At 37.2% G+C, this 18,081-nt stretch overlaps 1 protein-coding gene across 1 annotated transcript; it reads left to right on the top strand.

The window, feature by feature from the left end:
* Positions 1–122: 122 nt before the first annotated feature.
* Positions 123–17,940, top strand: CCDC39 (coiled-coil domain containing 39). Its single transcript, XM_041405915.1, has 20 exons — positions 123–233; positions 585–704; positions 1,662–1,808; positions 2,101–2,259; positions 3,159–3,251; positions 3,338–3,466; positions 3,978–4,169; positions 5,815–5,918; positions 6,230–6,362; positions 9,291–9,485; positions 10,158–10,322; positions 10,887–11,024; positions 12,305–12,513; positions 13,707–13,830; positions 14,556–14,715; positions 14,999–15,105; positions 16,373–16,513; positions 16,669–16,848; positions 17,064–17,146; positions 17,781–17,940. The coding sequence occupies exons 1-20, from the start codon at positions 123–125 to the stop codon at positions 17,938–17,940; spliced, it is 2,850 nt and encodes a 949-aa protein (XP_041261849.1).
* The last annotated feature ends 141 nt before the right edge of the window (positions 17,941–18,081 follow it).

Genomic DNA, 18,081 nt, shown 5'->3' with positions numbered 1-18,081 from the left:
GGGGGCGGCGCCGCCCGAGGCCCCTCCCGGCCGGAGCCGCCGTTGCCGCCGTTGCCAAGCGCGCGGAGCCGCCTCAGCCCGGCGCTGCCGCAGCCCCGGCTCCTGTGGGCCCCTCCGCGACCATGGAGAAGCTGTCCAGCCCCACCGCCGCCTCGGTGCTGGCCGAGCTGCAGTGGGAGCCCGGCTATGCCGTGCCCGTGGCCAACGCCGAGAACAAGGCGCTGGAGGACGAAGTGAGCGCGGGGAGAGGAGCCCGCCCTTCCCCCGGGGCCGGGAGGGAGGGATGGATAGGAGGAAGCCTCTCGGGTTCGCGGAGCTGCCCGGGGAATCGGGAGGGCGATCCCTGCCTCTGAGCGGGACCCGCATCCCCCGAGCCCCGCAGGAGGAGCGGTGCGAGTTGTCCGTTCCTTTAGCAAACTCCGGGTTTTCTCCTGAAATCCCTCGTTCCACCTCTTTGGAGGGATGTAGCAGCTACTTCTTACGCTATTTTTTTCATTAATACTTGCAGTGACTTTTTTTAGGTGATTGCAGGTAAGAAGCACTTAACCACACACAGTAACTTGGCGATTCTAACTCTTAAACAGCTGCACAAGTTGCGAAAGGAAAAAGAGGACCTGCAGAATGAGCTGACCAACTGTGAGGAGCGCATAGAAGCAATGACGTCTCATTTGAAAAACGTGAGACAAGAGATAAACTTATCTCAGGTAAATCACCCCTCTAGCAGGTCCCTTTGGTGAGACAGACCTGTAACCTGAGTGTCTCTCTGCGCCTGGTGTCCCTATCTATTTTGCCAGCTTTGTTAGAGATTTGTTAGGCCTTTATTCCATGATTTCCACAGGAAACAAAAGTTAAACTATGTACATTTCATTTTAGAATTCTTCCTGAATGGGGACTTTTGTCGATATTAATTTAAAAAAAAAAAAAATTGGTCAAGGAAAACACCAGTGTAAGGGAAAAAAATTATAATCTTTATAATGGTGAAGAATTAGTTGTGAAATGCTGGTGAAGACTTAATTCACAGACATGAAAAATGAAGTGAGATGGTGAAGATCTAAGTCTTTACCTACACTCTGAATTAACTCACCAAATGGGCTACTTTAGATTTCTAAAGAGTCTTGAGAGAAAGATTTACACCTTTCAGATAAAATATCCTGGGTGAAAAAGTCATAGGAAACTTCCCTGCAGCTGAACAACTTCTTTATTTTTTTTGGCCAGATTCAAACATTAATTTTAATTAAAGGAAAGAAAGACTAGGCAATATCCAGGTACTGCTATAGGCCAGCAGGGGAGGTCTCTCAGCACAGAACAATAAAATATATTTTTTGCTGTGCCTCCTGGATCTGATGTAAAGTCACTGGTGATCAAGAGACTAAGATTTTGGTGTTGAAATGTTAAGATTCTGAATCTTGGGTGAAAAAATCTTAGAGTTATTAGGGCTACAAAAGGTTGATCTGTGAATACTTGATACAATGTGTACCTATGTTTTTATAAGAATATGTGTATTTGCGATACTAAAATCAAATCAATAAATTTTCTCTGAAAATTCCTTCATTTACATGGTGAAAGCATCTCTGACTTGGGATTCAGTTATATATAAAAGAAAAGATTGTTGATGTATGTCTTTTGTTTATTGTAAAATACTGAACTTTATTATTCTTCAGTCTCTTTACAAAGCCAAAGAGAATGAAATTGAAACTGAACATCACTTTAAAGCTCTTGCTGAGAGAGAATATGGACGTCTCAAAAATGACATTAAACGACTGAAGGATGAGATAGCTTCCTTGAGAGAAAAGAAAAACACTCAAGAGGTAAGGTTTGAAATTTTTGGAAGGGAGCACCTATATTGCAAATTTTTATGGTTTGTTCTCACTTGCACATGGTAGTATAAGTCATTAATAGTTAATTATAATAAAGCTTAGAAACTGTAGTAGATGATCTGGATGGGCTTTTCCCTGTGTAGGCAAGAAAATGATCAATTTTGTGGACAAGATATGGGTAGGCTTGTTACAGTAGCTTGAACTGGTTGCTTCAGTTACTATTCAGTGGATATTAGACATAGATAGATAGATATTAACATTTCATTTTCTCTTCTTTTATTAGAATACTATAAATAAAACCACTAAGAAGCTGGAAAACTTAAAACAACAGATGAACTGGGATGAGGAACTTCTGGAGAGCTGGCTACAGGAATTAAATCGTACAGATAATGATGCTGTTGCAATCCAGAAGTATGCAGTGCAAGATGAAGGGAAACTAGGAGTAAGTAGAAATGACAGCAATTTTCAGAAACCAAAGGAAGAACCATTTTATCACTTGAAGACCTTGTTATTTTATCAAGACAGATAAAATGAAGACAAGATTTTGTACAACACTGCTTTGAAACTGGTTTCCATTTGGCAAAACAGTGCAATTCCATATGAAGCTCATTTTGAAGTTGAGAGAGCAGGTTTTACAATAATGAGAGACATAATTGAGCACATTCATTTGCTTATTCATCTGGGTAAGATTTAAGTTTAAATTTTTTGAGAGGGTGCACAAATTAAGTCTAGAAAACAGTGAATTCAGAGGAGTTGGTTCAAAAATTCACACCAAGTATGGACGGATAGTGTAGGATTTCCCTTTAGAACTGAATTAATGTTGCTGAGAAAAAATTACAGCTGCTTCAGTAAAGCTACCTGGAATAATGTAAGACATAAACATATATATCTCTATAAAGAGGAATTCCAGTCAAAAGTTCAGAGTTTATAAGGGTGAGTTCCCAAGTAGATTATTAATGTAGAGATAAGAAACCCTGGTTGTTATTCCTTTTAGCCTTTAAATAGAGTGAGGAGAAATTTGGTATTTACTCATTAAATGCTTAACCCAAAAACTTTGGTTTACACAAACACTCTCACTGCTGTATGCTAAGGATGCCACACACACATTTACACACAGTTGAGGGTTACTTGGCCTTGCTGCAGTTTGGTTCTTATGGCCATTTGTATTGACTGAAAATCTGGGAGGCTACACTGACAATTTTTTGTTTTCTAAAACACAATAAAATTGATGCCTCAATGATTTAAGCCCTGATTGTAGCAGGGCTTTAAGACTTTATAAAATGTCATCTATTTATTTTCAAATATTTCATTTTCAAATATTTTCCTATCCTTTCATTTTAGAAATTAACCCTTCAAATAGAAAAGTTGACCATGGAAGCAAACCAGAAGCACAGAGCTCTGGATAATGAGCTTACAGAAACCATAACAGCTCAGGTTTGTGCTTAAGGTTCTCAAAGATCCCTTTTTTATATGTGACATTTTTAACTTCAGAAATCATGGGGGTGCTTTTCTTTGAACAGATGGAGCTTGACAGAGCAGCTGAAGATTTTCGCAGGGTTCACCGAGAAAGGCAGGAAGTCATCAGGCAGTGGGAGAATGCAATTCGTCAGATGCAGAAAAGAGATCAGGAGATAGATCAATGTGCTTTGGTAAAACTGCTGTAACTGATCCATATCTGGGGTTTGGGTTTGATGTGGAGTGGTTTTTATGGTTTTTTTAACATCAAAACTACAGTATAATTTTGTGGGTAGGTAATGTTTTACCTAAGCTGTCAAAATGGACAATTTTCACTGAGTAGCTGTAAATCTGTCAGGTAAAGTAAGCATCGCTAATCCATGTTTAATTTCAGCTGTTTCAAGTCCACCTGAAGTTTTGCTTAGCTTCTTTTTTCCCAGTTCAATCAATAAAGAATTATTTTATTTCATAAGAATTTACAGTGTCTTTTTTGTTTTTAAATTATTGGAATATTTTGGAAGTTTCCAGTACAAAACCATTGTAGTGTTTGGTGTAATGTATCCATGGAATAAATTACTTTTAAGATTGATTACTGGGCTGTCTCAGGCAAATAGTAATCATGATAGGAATTGATCTTCTGGTTGTACCCTTTATTAATCTAACACAACTAATGCAAGCAAATTTAAAAAGTTTTTATCCTGATAGCTAATTGCAGAGGTAAAGCAGGAGATCCGAAACAAAGAAATTTTGCTGAGAGAGAAGACTGCCTTTTTGGTAAATGAAACTGTTAATAACATGGAATATGAAAAGAAAATCCTCACTGCTGAGAGGGAAGCAAACAACCTCCGAAAGGAGTTCCAGGCTCAGGATACTCGAAGGACTGAGCTGCAGGATGAGGTAAGGGTGATCAAACAGTTCAGGAAAAGAGACTGAAACTAGAACTGAGCACCAGATGGAGGAAATACAGGAATAGCATTTCCTTTTCTCTGGTGTTATACTAGGTTCTTAATAATTCAGCAAAATTCAGCTTTTCTCAGCCAAGTCCTGTTTATTGGGATCTGAACCCTCAACTTAATCCTGTCATTGAGAGTGCTGAAAAGATTGGAATGTGTTCTCTGTTGTGTGGGTGTAAAATGGATGAATTTTCTCTTAAATGGTCTAACTGTTAGATGCCTCAGGAGGCTTCTTTCCTTTAGCAGACATAGACTGCAGTATTGTATAAAGATGAGAGAAATCTCTTCCAGATTCCAAACAATTCCTGTCCTGTGCTCTCAGAAGTGTGTGTTGATGGCCTGGTAGTCAGGTTACAAAAATTCCTGGGGAAAACTCCCAGTGCTTTCATTTGGCTTTCTAATCAAGAGGCAGTGGGACAGGGCTGCCCTGTGAACAAGCTGTGCTTGATGCTGTCCACACTGAATTTGCACTTACTTAAACTTGGGAAGGAGCTGCGCTGCTTAATTACTTAAATGCCCGTAGAAGTATTTCAGCTTTCATGGCTCTGCTGAGAAGGGATACACTTGCATTAACTGAGTAAGATCTTTCTTAACAAGAAAATGGTAACACTGGGACCTCAGCAAGCTTAGTGATTTTTGAAAAACCCTGCATCTGGTGTTGCCTTAACTTTGGGATAGCTTTTCTGTAGCAGGTGGTTTACAGACTGATCTCCTAATTAAACTGTAGGTAGCTCAAACAAGATGTAGGTTATTAGATTACCTTATAATTCATGCAAGCTTGAGGGTATGTAGAATTGGTTGGTTTTCATCTCAAGCTGTGACATTCTTGCTTGAAGTTTTTCACAATTAATACTCCATGATGGGATAATAGAACAGTCTCCCCTTATTAGAATATCTGTGGGATGCATGTGAGAAACAAGGAAGAAAGGAGACAGTTCAGCCAACAACTTGTGACCTATAAGAAACCTGCTATACATGCTCTTGATCAGTTTTCTTCATCTGTGAAAGTGAAAACAATGAAACTTACGCTGCTAAGTGATACTGTGAAGATGAAAGAGCTACTGATAAAACTGTAAAGTTTTGCTATCCTATTTAATGAGTGTATGCTGTAGTGTATTTTTTACCAAACTAAATATCTGTGTATTTTTGTCACAGTGATATCTTAATCAAAATAATTTTATGTATCCAGCGAAGTTTGACATAGAAATGTTTATAGATATATAAGGTTATCCATGTTCACAAAGAACCTCAGCCAAGTCAGCTGTGGACTATAAAGCCATGGTTCAACTTATATAGATGCTGTTGGACAAGAATTACAGCCCATGGCTGTGGTACTTCCATAATTATCTTCTTAATTATTCTATGTTCTTAATTATTATTATTTTTCCCAGTACTCATATTATGTAATTAGTCTTTTGAATTTACTAGCTGGGTCAATTTACAGTGCCTCGGAATTTGCAGCACTCCTCATTTGTAGAGCACTGTTTAAAAGTAATGGAATGCTTTCCAATAAATAGGAAAATACAATTTTAAATATCTTAACATGTACCAAAGTAAGAGCTTTCATGCTCTGTTTTGTCATTTATTAGCTGCAGACTTTGAAATCTATTGTGAACAAAACTGCTTCTGATCTAGAGTCTTTGAGAACACAAATTACCAATCTGAAGAAAGAAATTCAGGGAAAACAAGCCAGGTAAGAAACAGACCTTTAAAGGTAATATATAATAATACAACCAAATCCTTGAGATAGAAAAGAACCTTAAATAATGTTGATGACTGAAATCTCCACAACTTTCTGGTTACTTCATGGATAGATTTGGCACTGGGTAATTTAGGCAAAACACTCTTGGTAATCCTTGTTTTTAACGGGTGGGGAAAAAAATTCCGGGCTTTGCTTATCATAGATTGAAGTTTAGACTGAGGCAACTGTTCCGTCAGATTTGCTGCTTCCTTTTGGCAGCATTGTCTAGGCAACCTATATTTCACATCTGTCATTTTGTTTAGATTAAAACTACTTAATGAAAAAAATGCAAATCTTTCTGATAAACTGAAGCTGGCAATTGAGGAGACACTCACAGCAGAAGAGAAAGCTTTGAGGTTGGAAGAAATATTGAAAGAAGAAGAAAAAAGTGTTGAGGTAAAATGTTTTTCATGGTTTCTAGAAATGAGGAGTTGTTTGTATTTGCAAGCTTATATTTTAAAATTATCTCTTTAATTTAAAAATCTTCTATTAAAATGAAATTAAAGTATAGATAGGACATGTAGCTATTTAATCAAATATTGAAGTGTACATGTAGATATGTCTGTGCTGAGAAAACTCTGGAGGAAAATAAATGATCCTAGTAATTCCAACTGTATTAGTTCAGGATACTGATATCCATCAATAAGGCTTTTAAAGAGTGAGAATCTTGTCAGGATGACTTTTCAGTATCACTGCCAAAAAAAGCTTCTTGGCTCTAGTAAAACACCACCAAAATTTATAAACCTGCAAAGAGCTGCCATTTTGGCAAACAGTTAAAAAATATTTAGAAATCTTGCAATAGATTTGGCTGGCCTGGTCTGCTCTTCATTATATTAATTCTACTACATGGTAGTCTGACACATCCAACTTGTGGACTGTTAAAGAATTATTGGCTCACTTTAGATTGATTTTTGTTAATAAAGATTTTGATCTGGGAAGTGGCATATACAAGCTCTAATAAAGTGTCTATTTTTCTAACATAATACTTTATAAAATTGAAAACCCACTTCATAGGTTGCAAATTAAGTAAAATTAAGTATAGGGCAAAAAAATTCATTATCATCTGCTTAGCTGTAAAGAGCTTTTGAATGTGATGTAATGGAATCTTCTGAACTTTCCTGCATTTCAGGAAATTCTTATACTGTTTTGTCATTTTGCTACTAATTCTCTTAGTGAAAAGTATTTTCATTCCATAGCTTCTGACTGAACATGACAGAAATATTCTTTTACATTTTGCTGGACATCTGAGCATTGGATAAGCTGGAGCTTTCATTGCTCCAGAATGACCAGGTTAAATTAATGTGTCAGCAGGTGTCCCACACGACTGACAACAAAACTGTGCCTCTGTGTGCTCTTTCATGCCACTGTATGCTCTCTTTTTTTCTTCTCCATTTTGTGTTTCCTGGAGCATGCATGTGAAATAATGCCTTGCAGTAGAGTGAATGTCATTTTTCAAACTTTTTAACTCCACAGGCATTAATCACACATTTTAAATACACTTTCAGAAACTAGAGATGGGATGTCTTTCCTTTATAGAGAGTTTCTTAAATAACAGGCCTTACTGTTTTGGCTTTTCAGATAATTTGAAAACAAGTAATGGTGTAGCATTTCATTAAAATGAAAACCTTCTTTTCTTCCCCTTTAGACAGTTTCCAGGGTGGCAAAAGCCTTAGCAGGGTTTCTTTACCCATGTCTGTGGCAGATAACCTAAGATGACATTGAGCTTGGCAGCTCCACAGCTGCAGGGGAATATTTTAGCTAGGATGAACTGTTCTTGAACAATGTCTGTAATGTATTAGTCAGAAGCCTCCCTTCCATCACCATTAGACACACATGGCTATTTGCTGCATCTGCTAATTTACTGTGAAGAGATATTTACAGGAACAATGTGGATGAAATGTCACTGTGTTGCTCTGTAGTTCTGTGGTACTTCTCCCTGTTCAATTTGTGGCAAAACACTGTTAACAGTGAAGTTTATTGAATGTCTTATCTCTTTTAACAACCTCACTTAAAGGGAGAGCAACAATTTCTGCTCAAAAAGTTAATTCAGATGTGCAATAAGGACCATGAAGTGAAGGTCAAATCATGATCCAGTGTCAGTGGATGAATTTATAATTGTCATTAGCTTCAGAAATACAGCTCAGCATTTGGCACATGCTTAAAAATCAGTTTGCTTCCAGAAGAAAGTTCCTTTGTTCAAGCATGATGCAAAGCCTACTGACATGTCCTATAGTCCATAATAATTTCATATTAAATTTACACTTGCCTTTTACATCCTGAGTTTCAAATTTAGAATTGCACTTACAGCAAGTGCAGCTACAAAAAAAATTCTGTTGGGTAGAATGGGCAATGTGATTACAAACCCTTAGAGAAGGCATTAAATTATCTTTCACCGTTATTTAAGCCAGAAAGATGGTTACATACATATTAAATCCAGAATAAAGACATTGCTAATCAATGCAGAAAAGTGGGTTCTCAGGTGTTTTGCATATTAATTTAAATGTACATCTTCAAATTCTGTACCAGACTTGAGCTGAATGTAAATGAGTCCTTTGGAACAGGAAGGGGAAATCACATCACTTGTTTTAAGATGGAAACTGGCATGCTCAATGGCCTGAGCTTTGGAAGGTCTTTGGCTACTTTGGTGGGAGAAGTGGAAGGAGGGAGGGAAAGAATAAAATTGTTTTCCTTATTAGGGTTAGAAAAAGGAAATAATCTCAATTTTCATTGTTTTCAGTCCATTTCAGGTTTCCTGAAATGTTCAATGTTGGTTTTTATCCCACTAAACCCTCATTTCCTGCACTGATTTAGATGTTAATGGCAACTTACCTCTGAGAAAAAGGAAGTGATTTTTGAAAGTGTAATTTTTCAGAATTATTCCATCTTAGATGAACACAGACATACATATATGTGCACACACAGCATTACAAGACTTAATAAACCATTGAAAATCTTTGTATTATATTCCTCAAATATTAAACGATGCTGGAGGCAGTAAGGAGGTTTTTTGAAAAGAATGACAGGAATTTAGTTTTCTGAAAGGTTGAAAAGAGTAGCAGTCCTGTAATTGGGAAAAAAAAGTCATGTAATTGTAGGGTAGGATTAGATTTTTAAAAAAGTAATAAAAATTATTACTTCTGCTTTAAGTAAAATAGTTGTTTTGCCAACCATTTTGAAGACTTACAAAATTCCAGGTTCATATTAATGGATATTGTAATAATATTTTTTCTATCTATGATTAATAAAAACAAACAATTCCTCATAAATTAATTCTGATGTGATTAATTACTTCTTTCTTCTACATAATTATCAATTTGTCTCCAGGAAAAAGAAAATGAAATGAGACAGTTAAAGGACCTACTTTTCAAGAAGACTCAGGAGTTAAAAGTGCAGAGTGATAAGGAGAAGATTATCCTGGCAGAAATTGAGGGAGGACAAAAATCACTTAAAAGTCTCAAGAGTCGGCTGTGCAAGCTGGACACAGATCTGTTAAAACAACAAGAATTAATATATAACCAGGTAAAATATTAATGTATTTTCATACTATGATTGTTTCTTGAGTCTACTGATAGTACATTGCTTGAATTCTGTAATCTTGAACAGTTTTCCATTTTGGAAATGTTACGCAGTATTATTTGAAGTCTGCATTTCTGTTTCTAGATGTCCAGATAAAATTGAAATTACTGAAACTTGACAAAGTATATCACATACATTTTGAACTTGTGTGTTTCATTATTTTTTGGATCTGCTGCTTTTCCCACTAATTCCTAAAATCCATTCTTTACTTTGATCCCTCTGAACCACAGACACCTCAGGGTATATTTTTAAAGCAATACAAGAGGTACATGCCAAAATCCTGTTATTTACTAATTGGATTATTTGCATATTTCCTATGCACCACTTTGAAAATTTGCTTTTATATCAGCATCCACTGGTAGCAACAAGATGGCAACTCCATTGTAAGCCTCCCTACAGCAGCCTGTGCTGAGTGTGCTTTGTTACTCTTCTGGAAGATTACCCCAAACCATCACTGCTCATCAGTCATCTGAGATATTTTGCTAATGAGGTCTAAAAGCCAGAAACTATTATAAAAACCATAGCTTAATTGGCTGACTGTCTTAAAGCCAACATTTAGATCCAAGTTTATTGCTTATCTCAGACTATTAATTCTCTTCAAATTTATTTTAACAGGATTTTTATATTCAGCAAATACAGAGACGGCTGTCACGGTTAGAAGGGGAGGTTAATTCAGATGAAAAAGAAGTTTTGGAAGGAAAAGCTGCTGAACTTAAGAAAACTTTAGAAGAAAAGAAAAAGGCATATGATGTTCTACAGTCACTGTACAGGAAACTGCAGGTAACTGCCTTAGAACATCATTTTGACTGTGTATCATTTAGAAACCTCAGTGAATTAAGTAGATTGGGTCTTAGTATTCAAGAAGTTGGTATTAGACTAAAGGGTATCTAAACTTTATGTAACCCATGTGAAAAACTTCATCATTTCCCTATAACTTCTAGGAAAATAGATTATTACTGTCCAAGTGAGACACCTTAGCATGAAGACAAACATTGAATGTTGGAAAGACAAGCTGAGCTTTCATCAACATGTGACTGACTGCTTGCAGATGTCTCAGTTTATCGTTAGGCCCATGCAGAAATAGGAGAATGCTGTTTTGTAAAGCTATCACTTTTATAGTTTTCATAAATTCATAAGTACAGTTGCATTTAAAGTTGTCCAAATTCCCCATGCAGCACTCTGCATGAGGTCATGCCATGCAGTTTGCAGAGCAGCATATTGGACACATGGTGGTGATTGTTCCTGGTTCCAGGACTTAAATACATCTCATCTCATTTAAAATTAACTGGTATGTTGCAATTTTCATTCACTGCAATAAGTTCAATATAACTTATTTTGAAACAGAATGATGTCCAAATCACCAAGAGAACAATTGATAAGACAAGAGAAGAAGCAAATGGTGTGATAGTGAAGATAGAAGAACTAACTCTTTTCAATGAGAGATCACTTCAGGAGTTAAAAAAAGCAAAACACATTAAGCAGGTACAGTATTATTTTGCAGCTTTACTAAACTTTACTAAACATTCTTGTTTGTTTGGGGTGTCATCTGCCTTCCACAGTGCTACATCATTACAAACATTAGTACACCTTCTGTAGTTTTCTGATTTACACTTCTTTCCCAGACTTTGAAGTCATCTTCACCACTATTATCTTACTAGGCAAAGTGTTGCTTTTCCTCCCTCCACAGCAAGAAGTTTGATGAAATATCAGTTTAATCCCACATTAGTTATACTACAATATCCACCAGGTAGTGGGTGTTGGTGTTTCTTCCCCTGAGAAACAATTAGCTTTAAAATAGAAAATACATTTACTGCTCAAGGATGTCTTTAAATAACACTGAGTTCTTACTCTCAAGCTGTGATGCCTACTAATAAATTTGGCACAGTATTGTTATTAAACTGCAATGTTTTTTTTCTAACAAATTATTTTAATAAATTTGTATTCCAGTTTAAGGAATTAGAAACAATGTGTAAATCCTTTCCTCACATTTTGATAAGCAGAACAATGCAGTTCCCACTCCTCCAATTGCTGCACAATTTTTTTTTCTGCAGTAAGCTTTAGCCTTCCTAAAGGAAGCACTAACATAGTAGCAAAAAGCAGAGTCTAAGTAGCAGGGGAAAGAGTTTTGCCTTTGACTTAGCTGGTGCACTTCCTCCTCAATGAAGGCTCTTTCCCTAAACATGGAACTTTTTTGAGGGGATGAAATTCAGGAGAACAAAAGAAGTGATGACCTAAAAGCACTCAGGTAAAAATTTATATCATGCGATGTTTTAAAATAATCATTTAGGGTATTTGCATGCTAATGAAGTTCACTACCTGCTGCTTTTCATAAGCTTTGGTACATACGAAATTTGTTCATCTAACATGATTTTAAGGCCTACAGAATCTAGAATATACTCTAAGACAGTTTAATCAGTTGAGTGAGATATTAACTGCTCCAGAAAGTTCCTTGTAAGGTCTCTTATTTTATTTGAAACCACCTAAACTGAAACAGTTGCAGAAGAAAAAGTCCAATAACCCAAAAACTCAGCCTGAATTAGAAAGTCTGATGAATTTGTAGAAAACCATTCAGGAAACAATCTACCCCTGTCACAGTCACCACGTTAGACTGTTGGCAAATGAGAAAATGACAAAACTTTTAAATGCAGAAAATGACAATACTTTTAAAGGTAAAATAATGAATAAATATTAACTTAGTAAATTGTAAATAATCTTAATTAAAACAATAATTTCTTATTTTGATACGATTTGGCACTGATTAGGAGATGATGGTCGAAGATAATCTCTTAAAACTAGAGCTGAAGCGCCTTAGAAATACTCTGTGTAATAAAGCAGAGAAAGTTCTAACACTGGAAAAACAACAATTGGAGTTAAAGAAAGTCATAGCAGAAAGAACTGAGGAAATCAGGATCCATAAGGCAATGCTGGATTCCCAGATAAGGCTGCTGGATCAGGAACGGCATCGCCTGAGGTAAGTGTTCTTACAGAATTCAACTTGTAGCTTTGACCAAGTACATTTTTTATGGGGATTTACTAAAAAGAGAAGCATTTTACCCAGCTTCACCATTAGAGAAATTGAAGATTAAATAAATCTTGCTTAAAGTTATCTACCAAGACAGCTGAGGCCAGTAAGAGACCCCATATTGTGACCCCTCAGGCTGCAGCTTTAACCTCTTGGTGAACAGATCAGTGGCCTTTCTGTGAGTGAGGAACCTCAGCAGAAGTGAGAGGAAACCTCAGTCACAGACATCTTTTTACAGTAAACACTGTGTGTGCAACTCTGCCTTTTTCAAAGTAATTTGGGCATGTGAAACCGTGTGTCTGGAGGTATACCAAAGTATATGAAACACAAAAGTTGCTTTTAAAGAGGGCTTACTCCCAGCTGCTTGACAAAACTGTAATTTCTTTGATTCAAACAGTAAGACTGGTTTGCTTTGTGGTATATTTCATTTGGTTGGGCTTTTTCTTCTTTTTAACTAATAGTTTCTATTATGTGTCCTACATAACGCTAATTAAATCTTATTCATTACATATGCACCCTCTTATAAAGCAATGACATAGAAATAACATTTCCCTCCTACAATAATCAGCCCAAAGTATCTGGGATGGTTTTAGCCCTGAAATCCCAGTATCTAGATTCAGCCAAAAATGAACACTTCAGCAGCTGAACTGTCCTGCTGACCACAGCCCTCACAATGGGAATTGGAGTGATTTAGTGTGAGAGCACAGACTGGCCTCCTTCCTTTGGTGTCATCCAGCTGTTGGATACTTCCAGAGTCTGATTTGGGGCTGTTCCTGGATGTTCCTCACACTCATCCCACACAGTGGGAATGTTAAGGTACCATCAGCAGGGGCAGCTCTGGGAGTGCATTGCCTGTGCATTTGGGGAAGGACTGTGGCACAGCCTCCTGAGATGCAGTGATCTGGGATGTGAAAACAGATTTGACTCAGTTTAGAACTTCAAAAGGCACATAGGTAACCAGAACAAGGGATGTTTGTGGCTGGGAGAGCAGAGAAAACCACCAAGACCTGTAGCAGCACAATTCCTAGTACAGGCTGCTGGAATAACATCAGGAATTTAAACTGCTGCAGCAAGAACTGCCCACAAAACTCTACCAGACAAACATTTTCTCAACCCATTTGTTTCCTTCCCAAACAATTCAGTGCTGAATTTCAAGATCGCCTGGGGAAAATTGATAAACTGAAACACAAATATGAAATGTTTACTTTTTCCATGATGCCACCTGAAGGAGAGGAGATGAAAAGTCAGGCCTACTATGTAATTAAGGTATTTTATCAACATTATTCATTATAATTCAATTATTTAAGCTATAGATTTCCCTGGGCTCTTAGACAAACTCCTTGCCTACTGCCTACTTTGAGTCTAATTGTTTTATGTTATCTGACACCACTGGTTATTTAAATGATATAGTAATTTCATAAGAATTTATGTGGAGCTTTAATTCTGAGCAGTTTGAAAACTTCACTTGAGTGCTCATTAATTTACAAATACAGAAGAATTAGTGGTTAAGTTATAATCCACTATGAACTGGAAAGAACTTTATTGCAATCTCTACCTGTCAGAGCTATTTCCAAGTATTCATTTTACCATATGGGGTTTATACCTTGAAGAATGTCACCTTTCCTCTTTCACTTACCAATCACCTATGTATACTTCAGCTTTTCACTGGAAAAAAGAGAAAATCTGTGTTTATCCAAAATGCAATACCCTGGTTCTTGAACAAGAATCTAAAACAATTTATTTTGTTCTCCACAAAATGTAGATGCTGCTGGGCAGGACTAAGTGAGCTCAGGCAGAGAGGCAGGTATCCATAATGAAATGTCTCAAAGAACTTCAATACTGTAAATAACTCCTCCTTCCAGTTCCCTAGGCACCCAAATCTCAGTTCATGTGGTTTTAACCTCGAAATATTGCTGTATAATAAATATTTGCTGTATAATTACCTTGGTATTTTCAGTATGTCTGCAGTCACCTAGTGGGTTTGCTTTCAGGCTGCACAGGAAAAGGAAGCACTTCAGCAAGAAGGTGATGATTTGGATGCAAAGATCTGCCAAGCTCAAAAAGAAATCATGGCTATGGAAAACAGTTTGTGTGTACTTAAAAACTGGAACAGACACTACAAAAACTCTTTCAAGGCAGTCCCTGAGACAAGTACGTGAAACAGAAATTAGATAGAAAATAGAACTTAATTCTAAATTACACTTATTTAACTTTTGTGCCCTCTGCTGGCTCTAAAATCATTCTCCCTCATGAAGTCAGCTACTTTTTCACAGTGATTTGGAATTAGTAGGAGAGTACTTAAAAACCCCTCAGACCCTGAGGCACTGAAATACTGCCAACACCAATATAGTAATATCCTGAGATGCAGTTATTTTCAAGTGAAAATTGAGTTGTATGCACAGCAATAATGCTGCTTCATTGTTTGGGATCACAGGTGAGGAACGTGAGGAAAAATTGAAACTAGAAAAGGACAAAAAGGATGCTGATGAAAAATACAAATACAAACAAAGAAAGATCAAGGAACTTCAGGAAAATCTCCAGGTAAAATACAAGTAAAGTTCAGTCAGACAAGACTGCAGCATGTAGCTAAATCCATGCAAGTCATCCTAGAGGAAGAATAGGAAATTGTGGTGCAATTTTTTTCTGCTCTTTTATTAAGATATGACTTTAAAAGGTTCTACATCCCCTTTAAAAAAGTGAGTGATTATTTGAATTTTCTTGAATCACCAAAACTGCAGGGGTTTAGTCACATTCAGCTATAAGTTTCAGAATCCCACACTGACAGCACTGACAGCTGCTGTTCTGGCAGCCACATGTGCAGCACACAGCACCATGGTACCACGCACCACAGATTAAAATCCACACAGCTTGGGACCTCTGGCATCTACATCCCAGGATTTTTCTGGAAAATATTCAGTTTTATTAGCACTGAGGGTGCCTCAGTTAAACAACATTAAATTAGCTGACTTGCAACTTAGCAGGCTGAGCACTGAATGCAGGCAAACAAGAGCTTGTGGTCTCAGGCTCCATAGCAAGGAATCACTCATGGTTCCCCTGGTTATCAAAAAGCTGCTTGGACCTTAAGAAAGAGCAATACTTAATTCTGATGTGTGACATTTCAGTTATAATTTTATCAGGCAGAAAAAGCCAAGGCACATAGTCATATTCCACATGATTATTCTAAGCCCTGAGTCACTGCCTACAGTCAATAATCATTCCTATTGCTTATTCTACCACCACAGGACATAGCTCTTATTTCAGAGATTTTATTTCTTAAGGTAAAGAAAAAGGACACAGATCTTCATCAGGAATTAAGTTCTGGTATATAATGAGGTGTTACAGCAAACCTATTCCTGCCTTTTAATTTTTTAAAGTTATATTTATTTATTTATTAAAAAACCCAGTTGCCCTTATGGAGTCAATTTTATTCATTCCAGTCAAAGTTATCCCTCTTCTCCTACAGAAAACAATGTTGGGGTTTTGTTCAGGATAGCTTGCACTGGTAAGTTGATAGGGTGGCAAGTCAATAGTTTGTGGCCACTATGAGATATATCTGAAAAGACATACCTGTAACTTCACTACCAGTGCCTTTAAAAGAGATGCAAATTACCTGGGAGTTTCTTTGTCCAGGTCTGTATCCACCAAACAGTTGGACTGGCAGAAAGTTTCGAGTTAACATTAGCACTAATTGCTTGAGCTACATTTAGAAACAAGTAGTAATGACAATGGACCCTTCCACAAATACAAAAAGTGAAAGTATACCAAATCTGCTTTATAAACTAATATTACTGTTCAAATGAATTTGCAGAGCATGCAACAACACTTTGATATAATACAGAAGCAGCAGGCGCTCCTCAAAGAGCAAAAGAAGGAAAAAGAAGCTCTTATTTTGCAGCTGAAGAAAGACATTGAAGAACAGAAGCCAAAACTAAACAGGGTTATAAAACAGGTTTGTGTGTTTATTGATGAGAACTTCTAACTTTATAGTGATAGACAGTAGTGTGGGTTAAGCTCTGTGGGTTAAACTGTGGTTTTAACTTAGCAGGTTTCTGAAGAAGTGTTGTATTTTCATAAAAATAATGCTTTACAAATATTTGTGTTAAGTGTTCCAAACTATCCAGAGAAATTAAGTCTCAGAGGGAAGGTGAACCAGAAACACTGGAAGAGAGAGACATTCATCTTCGGGAACTGAAAGCCTTCAACAAAACCATCAACCAAGTGATAGCTGATGTTCTAGAAACTAATCCTGGTTTAGTTGCAGCCTTTCAAATGTACTTTGACAAGGTGAGCTTTCCACTTAACTGCCACCAAAATCTTGAGTAGAGCTCCTGCCTGTTATACTGAGTGTCTTTCAAGGACAACTCACAATATGGGAAAGCAGTGAAGTGTTCACCTGCTTCCAACATCTCTTCAAATGCCAAGCACTGTAAATGCTCTTGATATCCCAATCCTATTATACAAACAACAGGTCAACTTGTTTTTCTTTCCAAATTTTCTAGTACGATTTAGAGCTTCCTATGGCTGTTTCTCCCAGTGGTAGTCAAACTTCTCAGTCCCTAGAGAGCTCACTACCTGCTACCAGGTAAGTTCTAACACTCTTGGGTTGCTTTCAGGTTTTTCTAGGAAGAAGTTTAAACCAGCAAAATTAGTCCATTACTGAAAGAGTTCTTTACTCTTGGTCATCTCAATTTTCTTTTTGCTGAAGACTCTGTAAAAACTTTCTCCTTACTCTGTCCTTTAAGTTAAATACATTCTTCTAGCACATGAGGAAGTTTACTTCAGCATCTATCACAGTTTAGAAAACCCAATAATTACAGAATCATTACATTTACTTTTGTTTACTGTGCTCTAACTAAAAAAAAAAAAAAAAAAAAAAAAAAGTGGTTTGATGTTATAAAGGACAATTTTGAGCCACACTTTACGCTTGGTAGTGTGAACACCCCTTCCTAATTAAATAGAGAAGATATGGATGCTTTTACTGGTACCTTTTCCCCTGTTCAATGTACGCTCAGATAGAGCCTGTGCCATGCTGACCCAGTTATGATCCGACATTCCCAGGGGTTACTGAAGCCATTTAGCAGTGGTGACTACAGAGATCTCAGGGGGTCTCTGGAATGAGCATGGCTACTGGGTGGCTTCATTGTGAGCCACCCTTGGCAGTGCTGTTTTAGATGCAGGCATTTCTGTATCCTAATCAGTAAATTTTTGCCTTTCAGAGTTCCCAGCAGAAAATCTTCAGCCTCCAGTCAGGTTTCACCAGCCAAAGTGGTGGAGCTGACCTTGGCCATCCCCACTCCTGAGGAAGCAGCAGCTCTTGGCTCACAGCCAGCCACCAGAGGCAGCATCTCTGGGATTTCTCATAGCAGGAAGACTTAAATAATTTTTTGTCATTTTTGAAGATTTCTTAATTTCTGCAACAAATTTATATCCATGGAGTTACATGGAAGACCTGCAGCTGAAGTACAATTGTCATTGTGTGGTTCTGCCACTCACCTTTGCAGATGTCCCTGTAAGCCA

This window comes from Onychostruthus taczanowskii, unplaced genomic scaffold (genome assembly GCF_017590055.1).
Source record: "Onychostruthus taczanowskii isolate IOZ18803 unplaced genomic scaffold, ASM1759005v1 scaffold24, whole genome shotgun sequence".
Classification (NCBI taxonomy): Eukaryota; Metazoa; Chordata; class Aves; order Passeriformes; family Passeridae; genus Onychostruthus; species Onychostruthus taczanowskii.
The sequence above is the reverse complement of the archived record's forward strand: the minus strand, read 5'-3'. Positions and strand labels throughout refer to the sequence as shown.

Coding starts and splice junctions, on each gene's coding strand:
- CCDC39 (XM_041405915.1), top strand. CDS start 123: ATGGAGAAGCTGTCCAGCCCCACCGCCGCCTCGGTGCTGGCCGAGCTG. Junction 2,260..3,158: donor AAGATGAAGGGAAACTAGGA/GTAAGTAGAAAT, acceptor CTTTCATTTTAG/AAATTAACCCTTCAAATAGA. Junction 3,467..3,977: donor AGATAGATCAATGTGCTTTG/GTAAAACTGCTG, acceptor TTATCCTGATAG/CTAATTGCAGAGGTAAAGCA.